The 13,918-nt window shown below is 45.8% G+C and overlaps 1 protein-coding gene across 6 annotated transcripts in view; it reads left to right on the top strand.

The window, feature by feature from the left end:
- The window catches only part of LOC105481564 (solute carrier family 23 member 2), a 147,158-nt gene extending 141,834 nt beyond the window's left edge, over positions 1 to 5,324 (top strand). For all 6 annotated transcript variants that reach the window (XM_071079632.1, XM_071079629.1, XM_071079628.1 and 3 more), the window contains 2 exons: positions 920 to 1,015; positions 3,048 to 5,324. In XM_071079632.1, the coding sequence (XP_070935733.1) occupies positions 920 to 1,015; positions 3,048 to 3,280 (329 nt within the window). In that variant the 3' untranslated portion in view covers positions 3,281 to 5,324. The remainder of the gene's footprint in view (positions 1 to 919; positions 1,016 to 3,047) is intronic.
- The last annotated feature ends 8,594 nt before the right edge of the window (positions 5,325 to 13,918 follow it).

Here is a 13,918-nt window from a genome sequence, read left to right as displayed (position 1 = left end):
GGAGGCTGAGGCAGGAGAATGGCGTGAACCCGGGAGGTGGAGCTTGCAGTGAGCCGAGACGGCGCCACTGCACTCCGGCCTGGGCGACAGAGCGAGACTCCATCTCGGAAAAAAAAAAAATGATATTCATGGGAGGACATCTTTTTTTTTTTTTTTTGAGACGGAGTCTCGCTCTATCGCCCAGGCTGGAGTGCAGTGGCCGGATCTCAGCTCACTGCAAGCTCCGCCTCCCGGGTTCACGCCATTCTCCTGCCTCAGCCTCCTGAGTAGCTGGGACTACAGGCGCCCGCCACCTCGCCCGGCTAGTTTTTTTTTTTTTTTTTGGCCGGGCGCGGTGGCTCAAGCCTATAATCCCAGCACTTTGGGAGGCCGAGACGGGCGGATCACGAGGTCAGGAGATCAAGATCATCCTGGCTAAAACGGGGAGCACATCTTTATAAATCCAGTTGCTCCTGATTAAAAGCAGCTGAGCACTAACTGGTAACCCAGGATACTGAAAAGTCTTGTATGATTGTACGTACCAGAAATATTTTTGTCATCTTATTATTCACTTTGTAATTTTTTTCTCAGCCTTATGACTACCATTTTCTTTTTATTTTGAATTTTTTTAATCCACCGACTACACCCCTGTGGCTTCACAGTTCGTTGTAGGGTGAACGCCACTTTTAGATTCACCTTCTATGCACCACTGTTGGGAATTCTTCTTATGAAGATACCTTTGGATTGTTGTTGAAAGTGTTCATCGTAGTTTAAAACATTACCAGCAAAAATTCATCTACACGTGCACAACTAAGAAATTTACACTTTCCTTTACTGCTTTGATTGGCGGAGTTCTTCCCACATCATTGCCCCTTCCCAAGTCAAGGGCAGGCTCACCGCTGCCATGGCACTGACCTCTATGGCTGTGTTCTCTTTCTAGGGATAACAGGAATCGATCAAGTCTTGAACGTCCTTCTCACAACTGCTATGTTTGTAGGGGGCTGTGTGGCTTTTATCCTGGATAACACCATCCCAGGTATGTGGTATATATCAAACACACTTTTTTTTTTTAAACATATATGTTACTTTTTTGCCAAATAGAAATGGAAAACGGGAAGAGTCAGTGAGTTCAAAGCCATCACTAATTATAACTGTTTTCTAAAACAGTTGCGATGGCACTCCCAGCCTCTGCGTATGGATCAGTTTTTTGCTAAATAAACTGATTAATTTTGTTTCTCCTGAAGGACTTTTGGGAGACAGCAGGTGAGTTTGCTGCGTGTGGTGAGATGGCAGTGGGATGGGTACAGGCCAGGTTCCTGCCCCCCTGCACAGCCTGTGCCAGAGGCCCTGCAGTGTGGCTTTCGTCTGATCTGAGAGAGGTGGGCACAGCCTGCAGCACTTCTACCTGGGGAGACTGTCCTTTAAATGAGTTGTTACTAAGGTGGGCTTCCAACCAACTAAAACCAAAAGGCAGTAGAAGACCAGGGGCAAAGGCTGAGATCAGGGGTCTAAGATCATTGACAAGAGAAGCCTGGAAGCAGCTGCCTCTCCAGTACCCATGATCCCTGTTTATGGATACATCTGTGCTGAGCTTGGGGTGGCAGACGAGGATGTTATGTGGGTCCTGCCTTGGAGGTGGCTGCTGTGGACCACTGTAAAGTGCTGCCATGGACATACTGGCAGATTTCCCTGCCTTCAAGGAAGGGTGATACTTATTCTTAGGCTTGAAGGTTTTGTTGACATTTTCCCCTTGAAACAACAAATAAAAATAAAAATCTCCAAAAAATAACTTCAATCAAGAGATTGCTGGGGAAACCAAGGCAGAAGGAATCACACACATGAATAGATGGAAGGCACTGGATTTAAGAGAGTCCATAACGACTACCCTCTTTCTGTCCTAAGCCAGAGGGAATTGAGAGAGGGGTGCAACAGTCAGGCTGATGGAAATTAAAGTCAGCTTTATTTCTGAAATACTAATGAGAGAGCAGAGCTTAGATATAAAAAAAATCATGAGCTTCCTTGCTGAGCCCTGTGTGCTCAGAGCTTTCTCCCTGACCCATCTGTCAGGGTGCAGAGTGGCCAGGAGTGTCCAACTGGTGGATATTCATCCCCATGGAAGCACGACAGATACATGACCTGTGTGTCCCCCACAGCACCAGACACACTAAAATGGAGCAAAGCAGCATGAAGTGTGGGTCTGTCTGGATGGGGGGTGAGTGTGCAGTGACTGGTTGATGAAGGCATAGTGTGATACAATAAAGACTTAGCCCTGTTTTGCAAACTCAGATTTGCATTTTAAAGAGGTTTTTTTTTTTTTTTAAACTCAGATTTACATTTTAGAGAGTTTTTTTGTGTTTTGTTGTTGTTTGTTTTGTTTTGTTTTTAAGACAGAGTCTTGCTCTGTTGTCCAGGCTAGAGTGCAATGGCATGATCTCAGCTCACTGCAATCTCTGCCTCTCAGGTTCAAGCGATTCTCCTGTCTCAGCCTCCTGAGTAGTTAAGATTACAGGCGTGCACCACCACGCCCAGCTAATTTTTGTATTTTGAGTAGGGACGGGGTTTCACCATGTTGGCTAGGCTGGTCCAAACTCCTGGCCTCATGTGATCCTCTCACCTCAGCCTCCCAAAGTGCTTGGATTACAGGTGTGAGCCACCACCCCTGGCCTAGAGAGGTAGTTTTTGAACAGACTTAGGGCAGGAGGTGCTGAGCCGGAAGACTAGGTAACCAGTTGGGAGACCAATAGAATGAACCAGGAAAGCAATAACATGGCCTGGGCTGGACCCTAACAGTGATAATTGAGAATATGGGTCACACAGAAGAATAGGGAGGTCGGAAGACCATTAGGTGATTGCTTGAATGAGGGACATGGAGGGGTTAGTGCTTCTTAGACTTCTGGTTTGGGCACTGGATAGCTGAGCACCTTGAACTCCGCATGTGTTCTTTGCTGTCACCTGGGCAGGTTTGATCTGTAGGACCGTGTGTGTGTGTGTGTGTAACGACAGTTTCATTCTCAGTAGAGCTGCTAAACGAAGCATTCCTTTGTTTTATCTTGGGATGTGTGTGACAGGTACTCCAGAGGAAAGAGGAATCCGGAAATGGAAGAAGGGCGTGGGCAAAGGGAACAAATCACTCGACGGCATGGAGTCATACAATTTGCCATTTGGCATGAACATTATAAAAAAATACAGATGCTTCAGCTACTTACCCATCAGTCCAACCTTCGTGGGCTACACGTGGAAAGGCCTCAGGAAGAGTGACAACAGCCGGAGTTCAGACGAAGACTCCCAGGCCACGGGATAGCCTTTGCTGTGCCCTGTGGCCCGGCCGCAGTGAGGCATGTATCTGTAGTTCCTTGCTGGGTAACAAGAAGTAAAATACATGTTTGTATATCTACATTTACATTCTGCGCCCCAGAGCTAAGACAGACTGCGAATCACTTTTCTTCTGCGGGGGTGATAGTGCCTAATACGGTGTCTCGCCTATCTCCTTATTTAAACCCTTGACCCCTTGCCCTTTGAGTGTCCATTGCTGGCCGTGGTCACTAAGTTTGAAGTTCCAGTCCTCCCTTGGGAGTGGGCATTTAAAATCTGCAGCAATTCCTTGCTTCAGTTCCCTTCCACTGCCCGGGGCTGGCTTTCCTGTAAGCCACCTCCAGGGTCCAGTCCAAGGGCTTTCTCTCTCTCTCCCCGAAGCCCCTGGACCTGCTTCCTTGTCATTTGACCCTCGTTTGTGCCCGCAGAGACCTCCTCTGACCAAGGGGCACCAGTATCCTCGCGCTGTCATGACTGACTGGCCCAGCATGATTCTGTTGTCGCTGATCTCCTGGAGGAGGAGGCTGCTGACCTGAAAACAGTGGCGTGGCTGCCCTGTGCCCAGGTCAGGCCATGGGTAAGCCCTGCACAGATGTTGAATGAACATCTGTTTGGGGCATTGGAGGGAAAAGGAAAGGACCCTGAAGCCAATATCTGATTCTTGGCTGCGCCTTCTCTTGGCCACCCTGGCCCTGACCAGGCCAGCACGTGCACACTGGCCTCTTTTCACTTCACCAGTGGCCGAGACACCCTCTCTGGCATTTATCACTATTGGCCGGTGTGATGAGTGTAGAGTGCCACCCAAGGCACCAGTCACACAAGCTGATGGGCGTCTTGGCTCTGCCGTCATGTGGATGTTATTGTCGCGCGCGTCTATAATTACAAGGTTTTATTCCTATTTAATGTTATTGACTATAGCAGATTTTGGAAATCAGTGTTTTCCATGTGACCCTTTTTCCTTGCATCTCTATTCCTTGTCCCCCACCCCACTCTTCCCTCCATCAAGAAAAGAACCAGCATTTGTAAAGCTGTGGATGCCATCAGGGAAGCTTGTTGTAACGGCTTTTGAAGGCCAGTAACCATTGTTGTGGTTGTGTTTTGTATTGCTTGATACCATGAAAGTGTAAATACTGTAATGCCTAATCTATTTATCAAAACTGACTACTGGACCAGAGCCCAGAAACCATGGGTCAAGTTACACGTGAATTTGTTTTGTGAAGAAGGGAAGCTGGGGCAGGTAACATGCAGAGCCGCCACGTGGAACGGTCTGTCGGCCAGCTGGTCCCACTTTCCAGGGCTTCTGTTGAAAGTCGCTTTTGGCAATCGTGGCTTAAGGAGACTTCCTGTGGGTTGCCATGTTGCACGTCCATTAGATCTTGATTTTACAGGTGAAGGTCATGGCCAAAGGTGATGATAAAAGCAGCCAACAGGCTCCATCTCACTTAAGAGAGTTCTAATTAATAACACTAAATCCTTCCTGAGAAATGACTCCTATTGGTTTGGTTTGAAGTTTTTCAGAGAAGGAAAAAGCCTGAGATATGAAGCAGTGCCCCCGCTTAATGAGGTGGCCGCATCTTCAGTGGCCGTTGGCCTGGTCGAGCTTTGGTCAGCTGCGTGGGTGCCTGTCTCCTGTCTCCAGCGGCAGAGCATGGTTCTTGGCAGCCTGGTGTCCACACGGTGCGTTCCTGTCCCCCTCGGCCGCAGGCTGGCTCAGCTCTCCAGTGCGGCGGCGCTGTCTTCGCGGCATTGCCATGTCACTGTAGCCCCCTTCACTCCTGGAAGTTTGGGGCTTCAAGGTTTATTCTGGCAAGAACACCTTGGAGCCACTGCATTATTTTGCCAAAACCTTGCTGCAGATTAAGTAAAGAACTTAGATGCTAAATTACATCTAATTTTGTACGTTTTTTTAAATGTGTCTTTGATGCATACATTAGAAGCACACTGGCTCATGGTTTCCATCCCTCTTGCCTTGGGACGCCCTTGAGGCTGGCAGCCCTCCTGCACTGGGTTGCTCTCAGTTCCTTCTGTTTGGATTTTGCTCAACATCTCCAGTTTCTCTGCTCCGAAAAGTGGGGTAAACTGCTAAACATCCCAGAGATTTGCAATCTTCTAGCTCTCCAGGTGAGCAGAAAGACCAAACATCCAAATAAAAGCCTGAAAGCCATTGGTGATCCAGGGGCAGCTTCTCTTCAGCTTGACTGGGCGTCTTCCACTGTATAACACTCAAGGTGTGTGCTCTAGCCATCCAGAAACCCACTCCCTTCTGAAGCCCCTCCTTGGGCCGGGTTTTATCAGGAGGCTTCAACTCTGCTAACGTGCGGGGTGCCCTCTGTGGGCCTTCACACGGGGAAGGAAGCCCTACACTTTCAACTCCTGTTGGAATGAGAGTTTCCTGTTCTTCTTATTCCACTGGGGCCAACCCGATATTCTGTCCGAGGAGGGTTAAGGGGATAGGAGGTAGGGAGCAAAGAGGGCAGCCTGACTAGATACCCCTGCTGAATCTGGTACTTTGTGCACAGCCTTGAGTGATTGGAGTCCCCTAATGACTAATAAACTCGAACATGTAACACACACACACACACACACACACACACACACACACACACACACCCCATTTTAGGAAGTGGTTCTCCTGCTGGAAAATATGCTACAGAATGAAAGTTTGTAATTGAAAGAAAAAGAACGTATTCATCTGCTTCTTGGGTTTAAGCACACACCTGAAGGGGAGATATCGGGGGACACGATGGCCATCCGCAGTCTGCGTCATGACACTTCCCATTCACATCATTGGCCTGCATTGCTGGGGCTTTGAACCACCACCCCATACTTTGTTTTGCCTGTAGAGTGTTCTAAAATATTTTGGACGTGAATGTTCTTGCAGGCCAGTTAGTCTCCAGTTTCCACAGAGACCACCTCCTCACCACCTTCCCAGGTCACCTGCCTGGTCCCTAAAAGAAAGCATTTGTGTGGGTGATCCCAACATGAAACGTAGACAGTGTGAATACGGACAGGAGGTGATGCCATATTCACAGTGGGGGATGGGGAACCCCCACCCCTGCTTCACAGAATAATGGGAAGTGACTCTAGTCTTTGTAAGCAATTTTCATTCTCATTAGGGAGTTAAATGTAGATTCACTGATACATTTACTTTCAGAATCTGTAAGAGGATTTCAAGTGCTAACTTTTAGTTTCTTGGGATTGATCAAGGCAAGCCAGAATGAAGCATCATAGGTCCTGATGGTTTCCCGTTTTCATGGTAACAAATTCACACACAGGTTTTGCTTTATACTGTAGAATACTGACTTTCATGATGACAACTTGGTTTATGCATGAATATTGCAGTATTTCCATATAGCAAAATAACATTTCTACCCAGGATAATAGTCACAGTTTTCCAGGGAGGGAATGATATAATTTTCATGACAATGTCATGTGATGATAGAATTTCTCCATTGATGAATCTCTAGTATGTGTGTATACTTTATTTCCCATACGTATATTTTATGACCATGAGCTAAGTTGTTATTTCTTTCATTCATGTCCCTGCTGAAATACTGGTACTAGCAACTTAAAGTTGGCAAGTCTCATCTTCAGTAATACGGATGCCATGGGAGCGGCCAGGCCAGATTGAAGGTGAATATGGAGCGATAGCAGAAGCCTCATTCCAGAACCCATCTGGCCAGAGAAGAAGTAGCATCCTGGGGGTGGCCATGCATGGGGTGTACACTCGCTACAGGCACAGGCCTGGCATGGCTGTCGCTGGACGCCAGCTGTGCACGCCCAGCCACACCTGCTGCACGCCGCGTTTGTGTGCGGCTCCGGGCCTGAGCATTCACAAAGCTCGCTTCTCCAGGGAGCCTCCCCTTGGCTTTAGAAAAGAGCCCAGGGACTTACGTGCTGCCTGTTGTACTCTGTCCCCTCATTACTTTTTTAGACACAGGGACTAGGACATCGACCACCCTCTGCCCCTCCTGCAGTCAAAACCTGAGTAGTGCAAGAAGGGCCACCTGATTTTGCCAGCGTTGGGGGTCTCTTTTCAGCAGCCTCACAAACATTCCCATCCTTTCTGGTTGGTGTTGACTGTGTTTCAGCGTCACTCTACCCTCCCACGTCCTTAGCATTGCTGTGCGTGTTTCCAGGCAGTTAGGACACCCTTCCCCATGTTGCCATCTTACTGACAGTTCAAATGACTCTCCTTTTCTGTTCGTTAGTAACAGTCTTCATTTGACACCTTAATACATTTCTGACTGTTCTTAAAACAGTGGGGATGCCTATATTTTCCTTGAGTTTTTGTGACTGACTTTGGCTATGTATACCTTTCTGGGGTTTTGTTTTTTTTATTTTTATTTTGCATATCGAGGGTATTTGGGGTGGGGTTGTTTTTTGAGATGTGTAATTCTTTTATGGAGTTTTTAAAAAGAATTTTCATATTGTTTTTCTAACATGGCTTCATTAAACGTTTAAGTATTTTAAAAATATGTAATATTTGGACCAGATGTTGTGAATAATAGTAGAGATAAAGCTATTTTATTCTGTATTTTTAAAACTGTTCCGTACAAATAAAAGCTCTCCTGGACACAGTTTTGCTCTTCACGTGCCTCCTTCTTGGGCTACTCTTTAAGAATAAAGGGTCGTCCCTCAGAATCTGTGGGGGATTGGTTCTGGGACTTCCTCAGATACCAAAATCCGAGGCTACTCAAGTCCCTGATATAAAATGGCATAGTAAGTCAGGCACGGGGGCTCACCCCTGTAATCTCAGCACTTTGAAAGGCCAAGGCGGGAGAATCGCTTGAGCCCAGGAATTCGAGACCAGCCTTGGCAACATAGTGAGACCCCCCCCTCCCCGCGTCTCTAAAAATGCTTAGGCACACATGGTGGTGCACACTTGTGGTCCCAGCTACTTGGGAGGCTGAGGTGGGAGGGTTGCTTGAGCCCAGGAGCTCGAGGCTGCAGTGAGCCATGGTCGTACCACTGTACCCCAGGCTGGATGACAGAGTGAGACTGTCTCAAAAAAATAAAATGGTATAGTGTTTGGATATAACCTATGCATATCTTCCTGTATTCTTTAAATCATCTCTAGATGACTTACAATATCAAATACAATATAGAGGCTATGTAATAGTTGTTATACTGTATTGTTTCTATATTTACATTTTTATTGTGTTATTTTTTATTGCTTTTTATTTTCAATCCTCGGTTGAATCCAAGGATACGGAAGCCTCAGGTACAGAAAGCCGATGGTAATTAATTAAAAGTCATCACCTAGGGGAGGAAATCAACTGATAAGAAATTCAATTCAACAAGTTCATGAGCGTTATTCATTGTCAGGTGCCTGGCAGACTGATCAATGAAAGCTACAGGAAAGGGACAATCAGTCCTCGTTCCCAGAGAACCAGAGATGTGGGCAGGACTCTTGCGAGGATGTGGAAGGAGGAAGTAAAGTCTCAGAGACCTCAAAAAGAGAGTGCGCCCATTTTGGACTTTGGGGGCGAAATTCTGAGTCTGTTATTACAGTAACACATCTGGAGGTGGAAGACATTTTGGGAGTGGTGACCAGAGAGAGGGTCTCACCAGCCATGCCCACTTTGAGGCTGAGTATTCAGACTAGGTCAGGAAATGCTGAGTTTTGGGGGACTGAGAGCAGCTCCATTCCATACACAGGCTCGCTCCCTGGTGGGGTATAATGATGGGTCCAGAGGTGATTAGATGTGTTTTTTCACTTAGAGCAAGCTTGTCCAACCCACAGGCCGCAGGCCACATGCTGCCCAGGATGGCTTTGAAAGCTGCCCAACACAAATTTGTAAACTTTCTTAAAACACTGAGATTTTTTGCGATTCTTTTTTTTTTTTTTTTTTTTTTTTTGAGACGAAGTTTTGCTCTTGCTGCCCAGGCTGGAGTGCAATGGCACAATGTCGTCTCACTGCAACCTCTGTCTCCCGGGTTCAAGCGATTCTCCTGCCTCAACCTCCCAAGTAGCTGGGATTACAGGCATGCACCACCACACCTGGCTAATTTTTTATATTTAGTAGAGATGGGGTTTCACCATGTTGGTCAGGCTGGTCTCAAACTCCTGACCTCAGGTGATCCACCCGCCTCAGCCTCCCAAGGTGCTGGCATTACAGGTGTGAGCTACCATACCTGGCTGATTTTTTTTTTGGCTCATCAGCTGATGTTAGTGTATTTCATGTGAGGCCCAAGACAGTTATTCCAGTGTGGCCTAGGGAAGCCAAAAGATTGGACACCTCTGGTTTAGGGCAAACCTAGAACTACCCCATTCCCATCTCCACCTGTGGTTCTTCTCTGGCGCCTTGAGCTATGACTGACCACTGCAGCCACTCCTGCAAGACCTGCAGCCAGCGCCACCATTCCCAATATCCTGACCTATGAACCGCTGCGGGCGAGTCCATCACGAGGGGGATTATTTTACCTGAAGTTAAGTACACGCAAAAGATTTTGTAAGGTATTTAAAAAATAAGGAGTACCCACGTTTCCACCCCCGGCTCTGACCACAGCATATTAACAGAGCTTCAGACACCCTGCCCCCCTGAACCCTTCTCCTACTGCATCTTCATTCTCATCAAGAGCTGCTACCCCTAAATTTTGAATGTATCCTTTCCTTTCCTTCACAATTTTGTCACATAACAGTACCCCCAAGTAATCTATTAAGCTTTGCATGGTTTTGAACATGATGTAAAAGGAATGAGATACGTGTTGTCATGCTTTGTTCATGAGATACGTTTATGTTGATACATCTCTTTAATGTAGTGCATTTCATTTTCATTACTGGGTAGTAAAATTTAAGATGAACAAAGACAACATTCTGAAAGCTTCCAGAGAGAATGAACAGAATCAAAACCTCAAGAGCTCTGATCCAATCAACATCGGATTTTTCAGCAACATTTTTTAAGAACTGAAGGAAAAGAACTTTGAACTTAGAATTTTATGTCTAGCTACTTGAATGCCCACATTTTAATATTTTGTGGTAAAATACTTAAAGAGAAACAAACCTAGGAAGTGCTGTAGGAGATAACTGAAGGGAAGGTAAGCAATAAATATCTTGGTAAGCCTGATCACTGGAAATTAGCCAGGACCACAGGAAAGAAAAAAGAAATATCCATAATATCACAATGTAATTGGAGGCCCAGTCACTATGGTGTTGGAAAGAGGACATATAGATGTGAGATCTAGAAACAGGCCCAAATGTACCAATAACTATAAATGAATCAAACTCATTAGTTAAATGATTGTCAGATTAAATGTCAAACCAAAATCCTGATATGTCCTGTTTATGACACTGGTGTTCCAAAGTGTGGTCTGGGATTGTTAAAGATTGCCACAAGATATGTTCAGAAATGGAGTCTTAGCAACTTCATAAAAGTTTCTAAGCAAGTTCACAGTCATTTTATGCGTGCTGACTGTAATACTAAAATACCTGGGCTTATTTTTTGCTTTTTTTTTTTTTTTTTTTTTTGAGATAGGTTCTTACTCCATTGCCTAGGCTAGAGTGCAGTGGCACAGTCTCAGCTCACTGCAGCCTTGACCTGGGCTCTGGTGATCCTCTCACCTCAGTCTCCCTGGTAGCTGGGACTACAGGCACATGCCACCATGCCTGGCTTTTTTTTTTTTTTTTTTTTTTTTTTTTTTGGTAGAGATAGGGTTTCTCTATGTTGCACAGGCTGGTCTTGAACTCCTTAGCCCAAGTGATCTGCCCACTTCAGCCTCCCAAAGTGCTGAGATTACAGACATGAGCAACCATGCCCAGCGTTATCTTTAACTCCATAGTTTGTTTTTAAAAATATTTTACAGGCCGGGCGCGGTGGCTCAAGCCTGTAATCCCAGCACTTTGGGAGGCCGAGACAGGCGGATCACGAGGTCAGGAGATCGAGACCATCCTGGTGAACACGGTGAAACCCCGTCTCTACTAAAAAATACAAAAAACTAGTCGGGCGAGGTGGCGGGCACCTGTAGTCCCAGCTACTCGGGAGGCTGAGGCAGGAGAATGGCGTAAACCCGGGAGGCGGAGCTTGCAGTGAGCTGAGATCCGGCCACTGCACTCCAGCCTGGGCGACAGAGCCAGACTCCATCTCAAAAAAAAAAAAAAAGAAAAAAAAAAATTTTACAAAAGTCTGTGATATGTGAGGAAAAGCAAAAAACAACTGATCTCTACAAAAAATTGAAAAATGATCTGGGCATGGTGGTGCATGCCTGTGGTCCCAGCTATTCGGGAGGCTGAGGTGGGAGGATCACCTGAGTCTGGGAGGTTGAGGCTGCAGTGAGCCAAGATCCCGCCACTACAGTCCTGCCTGGGTGGCAAAGCAAGACCCTGTCTTAAAAAAAAAATTAAATAGAAACATACTTCCCATTGTGTTACAATTGCCTACTGCAGCAGTCCCCAGCCTTTTTGGCAACAGGGACCAGTTTCGTGGAAGACAATTTTTTCCGTGGATTTGGGGGGTGAGGGGATGGATGGTTTCAGGATGAAACTGCTCCACTTCAGATCATCAGACATTAGTTAGATTCTCATAAGGAGCCACAGCCTAGATCCCTCGCATGCGCAGTTCACAATAGGGTTCACGCTCCTATGAGAATCTAATGTACTGCTGATCTGACAGGGGGCGGAGCTCAGGCAGTAACGCTCCCTCGCCTGCCACTCACCTGTTATGTGGCCTAGTCCTAACAGGCCGTGGGCTGGTACCAGTCTGCGGCCCAGGGGTTGAGGACCCCTGGCCTGCAGTATTCAATACAGTAACATGTTGTGTAGGTCTGTAGCCTAGGGGTGTAATAGGCTATACTATCTAAGTTTGTGTAAGAACACTCTATGATGTTCACTCAACAAAACCACCTAACAACACATTTCTCAAAACATATCCCTGTTGTTAGTCAACACATGCCCGTATTTGCTGATACAGGTTGAGTATCCCTAATCCAAAAATTCAAAACCTGAAATGCTCCAAAGTCTGAAACATTTTGAGCGCTGATGACATGCTCAAAGCATGAGCATGAGAGACCATTGAGACCAAGCATATCAGATTTGGGATTTCAGATTTTCAGATTAGGGATGCTCAACCAGTAAGTACGATGCAAATATTCCAAAATCTGAAAAAAATCCAAAATCTAAAACATTTCTGGTCCCACACATTTTAAATAGAGGACCCTCAATCTATATCACAAGAAATGGGAAATCCTCTGTACTTCTCTGAAACCGATATGAAAACTTGTACTTCCTCAGATTGTGCTTGACATTAAAATAACATTTGCAGCCAAATATATCTCAGTATAAATATGAGAGTGTTGAAGCCACCTCATATATATTGCTACCTTTTGTCCAGGATGGGAAAGGTTTTGCCTAACAAATGACATGGCTTAGTAGACAAAGTCTTCCAGAACCTTCCATCCTTGGGGAAAAAAACAGACTTGGAACCACAAGTTCAGACTGGAGGAATGACTCAGATGGTGGGATTTACCCATCTGCCTCTGAGCTGTACCCAGAAGTCTACAATGACCACCCCCACACCTCCCCCAACCTACACACACACCAGGGCAGCCCTTGCGTTAACTGGACCAATGTTGTCTCCAGACACGTCCCCCAGCAAAACGACAAGAAGACTTCCTCCATCGCCGCTCCAACCTTCCAAACCCTTTGAGGCACTGTGAGCCTCAAAATCCCAATTTGTATCACTTATACATAGAAGCATACTACACTGCCACTTGCTTTTTTCACTTGACAATATAGTGTGGGCATTTCTACCAATGGGGAAGATACAGATCTAATATTTTATGCATCAAGATACAATTTAACATAGCCAAGATCTTATGCACATGGATTCCTTTTTAGTACAGCCTTTTTTTCATCTCTTCTGTTTGCTTCTCCTCTGCCATCCCGCTCTCCTTCTGCCCATCCTCCTGCCTTGCTCCATGTGAGCAATAGACTTGGTATCATTCACACATTTCTGCATGATCATCGCCTTGTCAACATCCAGCTAGCTAGCTATTCTACATGTACGCACACATATACACCACACACATATATATTCCTTCATGTTTTGTCATTGTTTGCTCTCATACACACTTTTCTGCATCTTGCATTGTTTACTGAGCAATATCTTGTGGAAATCCCTACAATTTAGCTGGTATCACTCTAATTAATTTTCCTGATGATTTCACAATATTCTTTGCTGTGGATTCACCATAGCTTATTCAAAGTTGAGAGATATTCATATTCCTAGTTTTTAGCCATCATATATAGCTATAACAAACATTGTTTTATCCAGGTTTAAACAAATGATAAAATACATTCCCAGGAGTAGTATTGCTGGGCTAAATAGTATGGGTATTTTTAATTTTTTTTTTTTTGATGGAATCTTGCTCTGTCACCCAGGCTGGAGTACAATGGCGTAATCTCGGCTCACTGAAACCTCCGTCTCCCAGGCTCAAGTGATTCTCCTGCCTCAGCCTCCCAAGTAGCTGGGATTACAGGTACAAGCCACCATGCTCAGCTAATTTTTGTATTTTTAATAGAGACGGGGTTTCACCATATTGGCCAGGCTGGTCTTGAACTCCTGACCTCAGGTGATCCACCCACCTTGGCCTCCCAAAGTGCTGGGATTATAGGCGTGAGCCACCACGC

The sequence above is a fragment of the Macaca nemestrina genome, chromosome 15 (genome assembly GCF_043159975.1).
Source record: "Macaca nemestrina isolate mMacNem1 chromosome 15, mMacNem.hap1, whole genome shotgun sequence".
NCBI lineage: Eukaryota > Metazoa > Chordata > Mammalia > Primates > Cercopithecidae > Macaca > Macaca nemestrina.
Note: the sequence above shows the minus strand (reverse complement) of the source record. Positions and strands in the feature narration are given on the sequence as shown.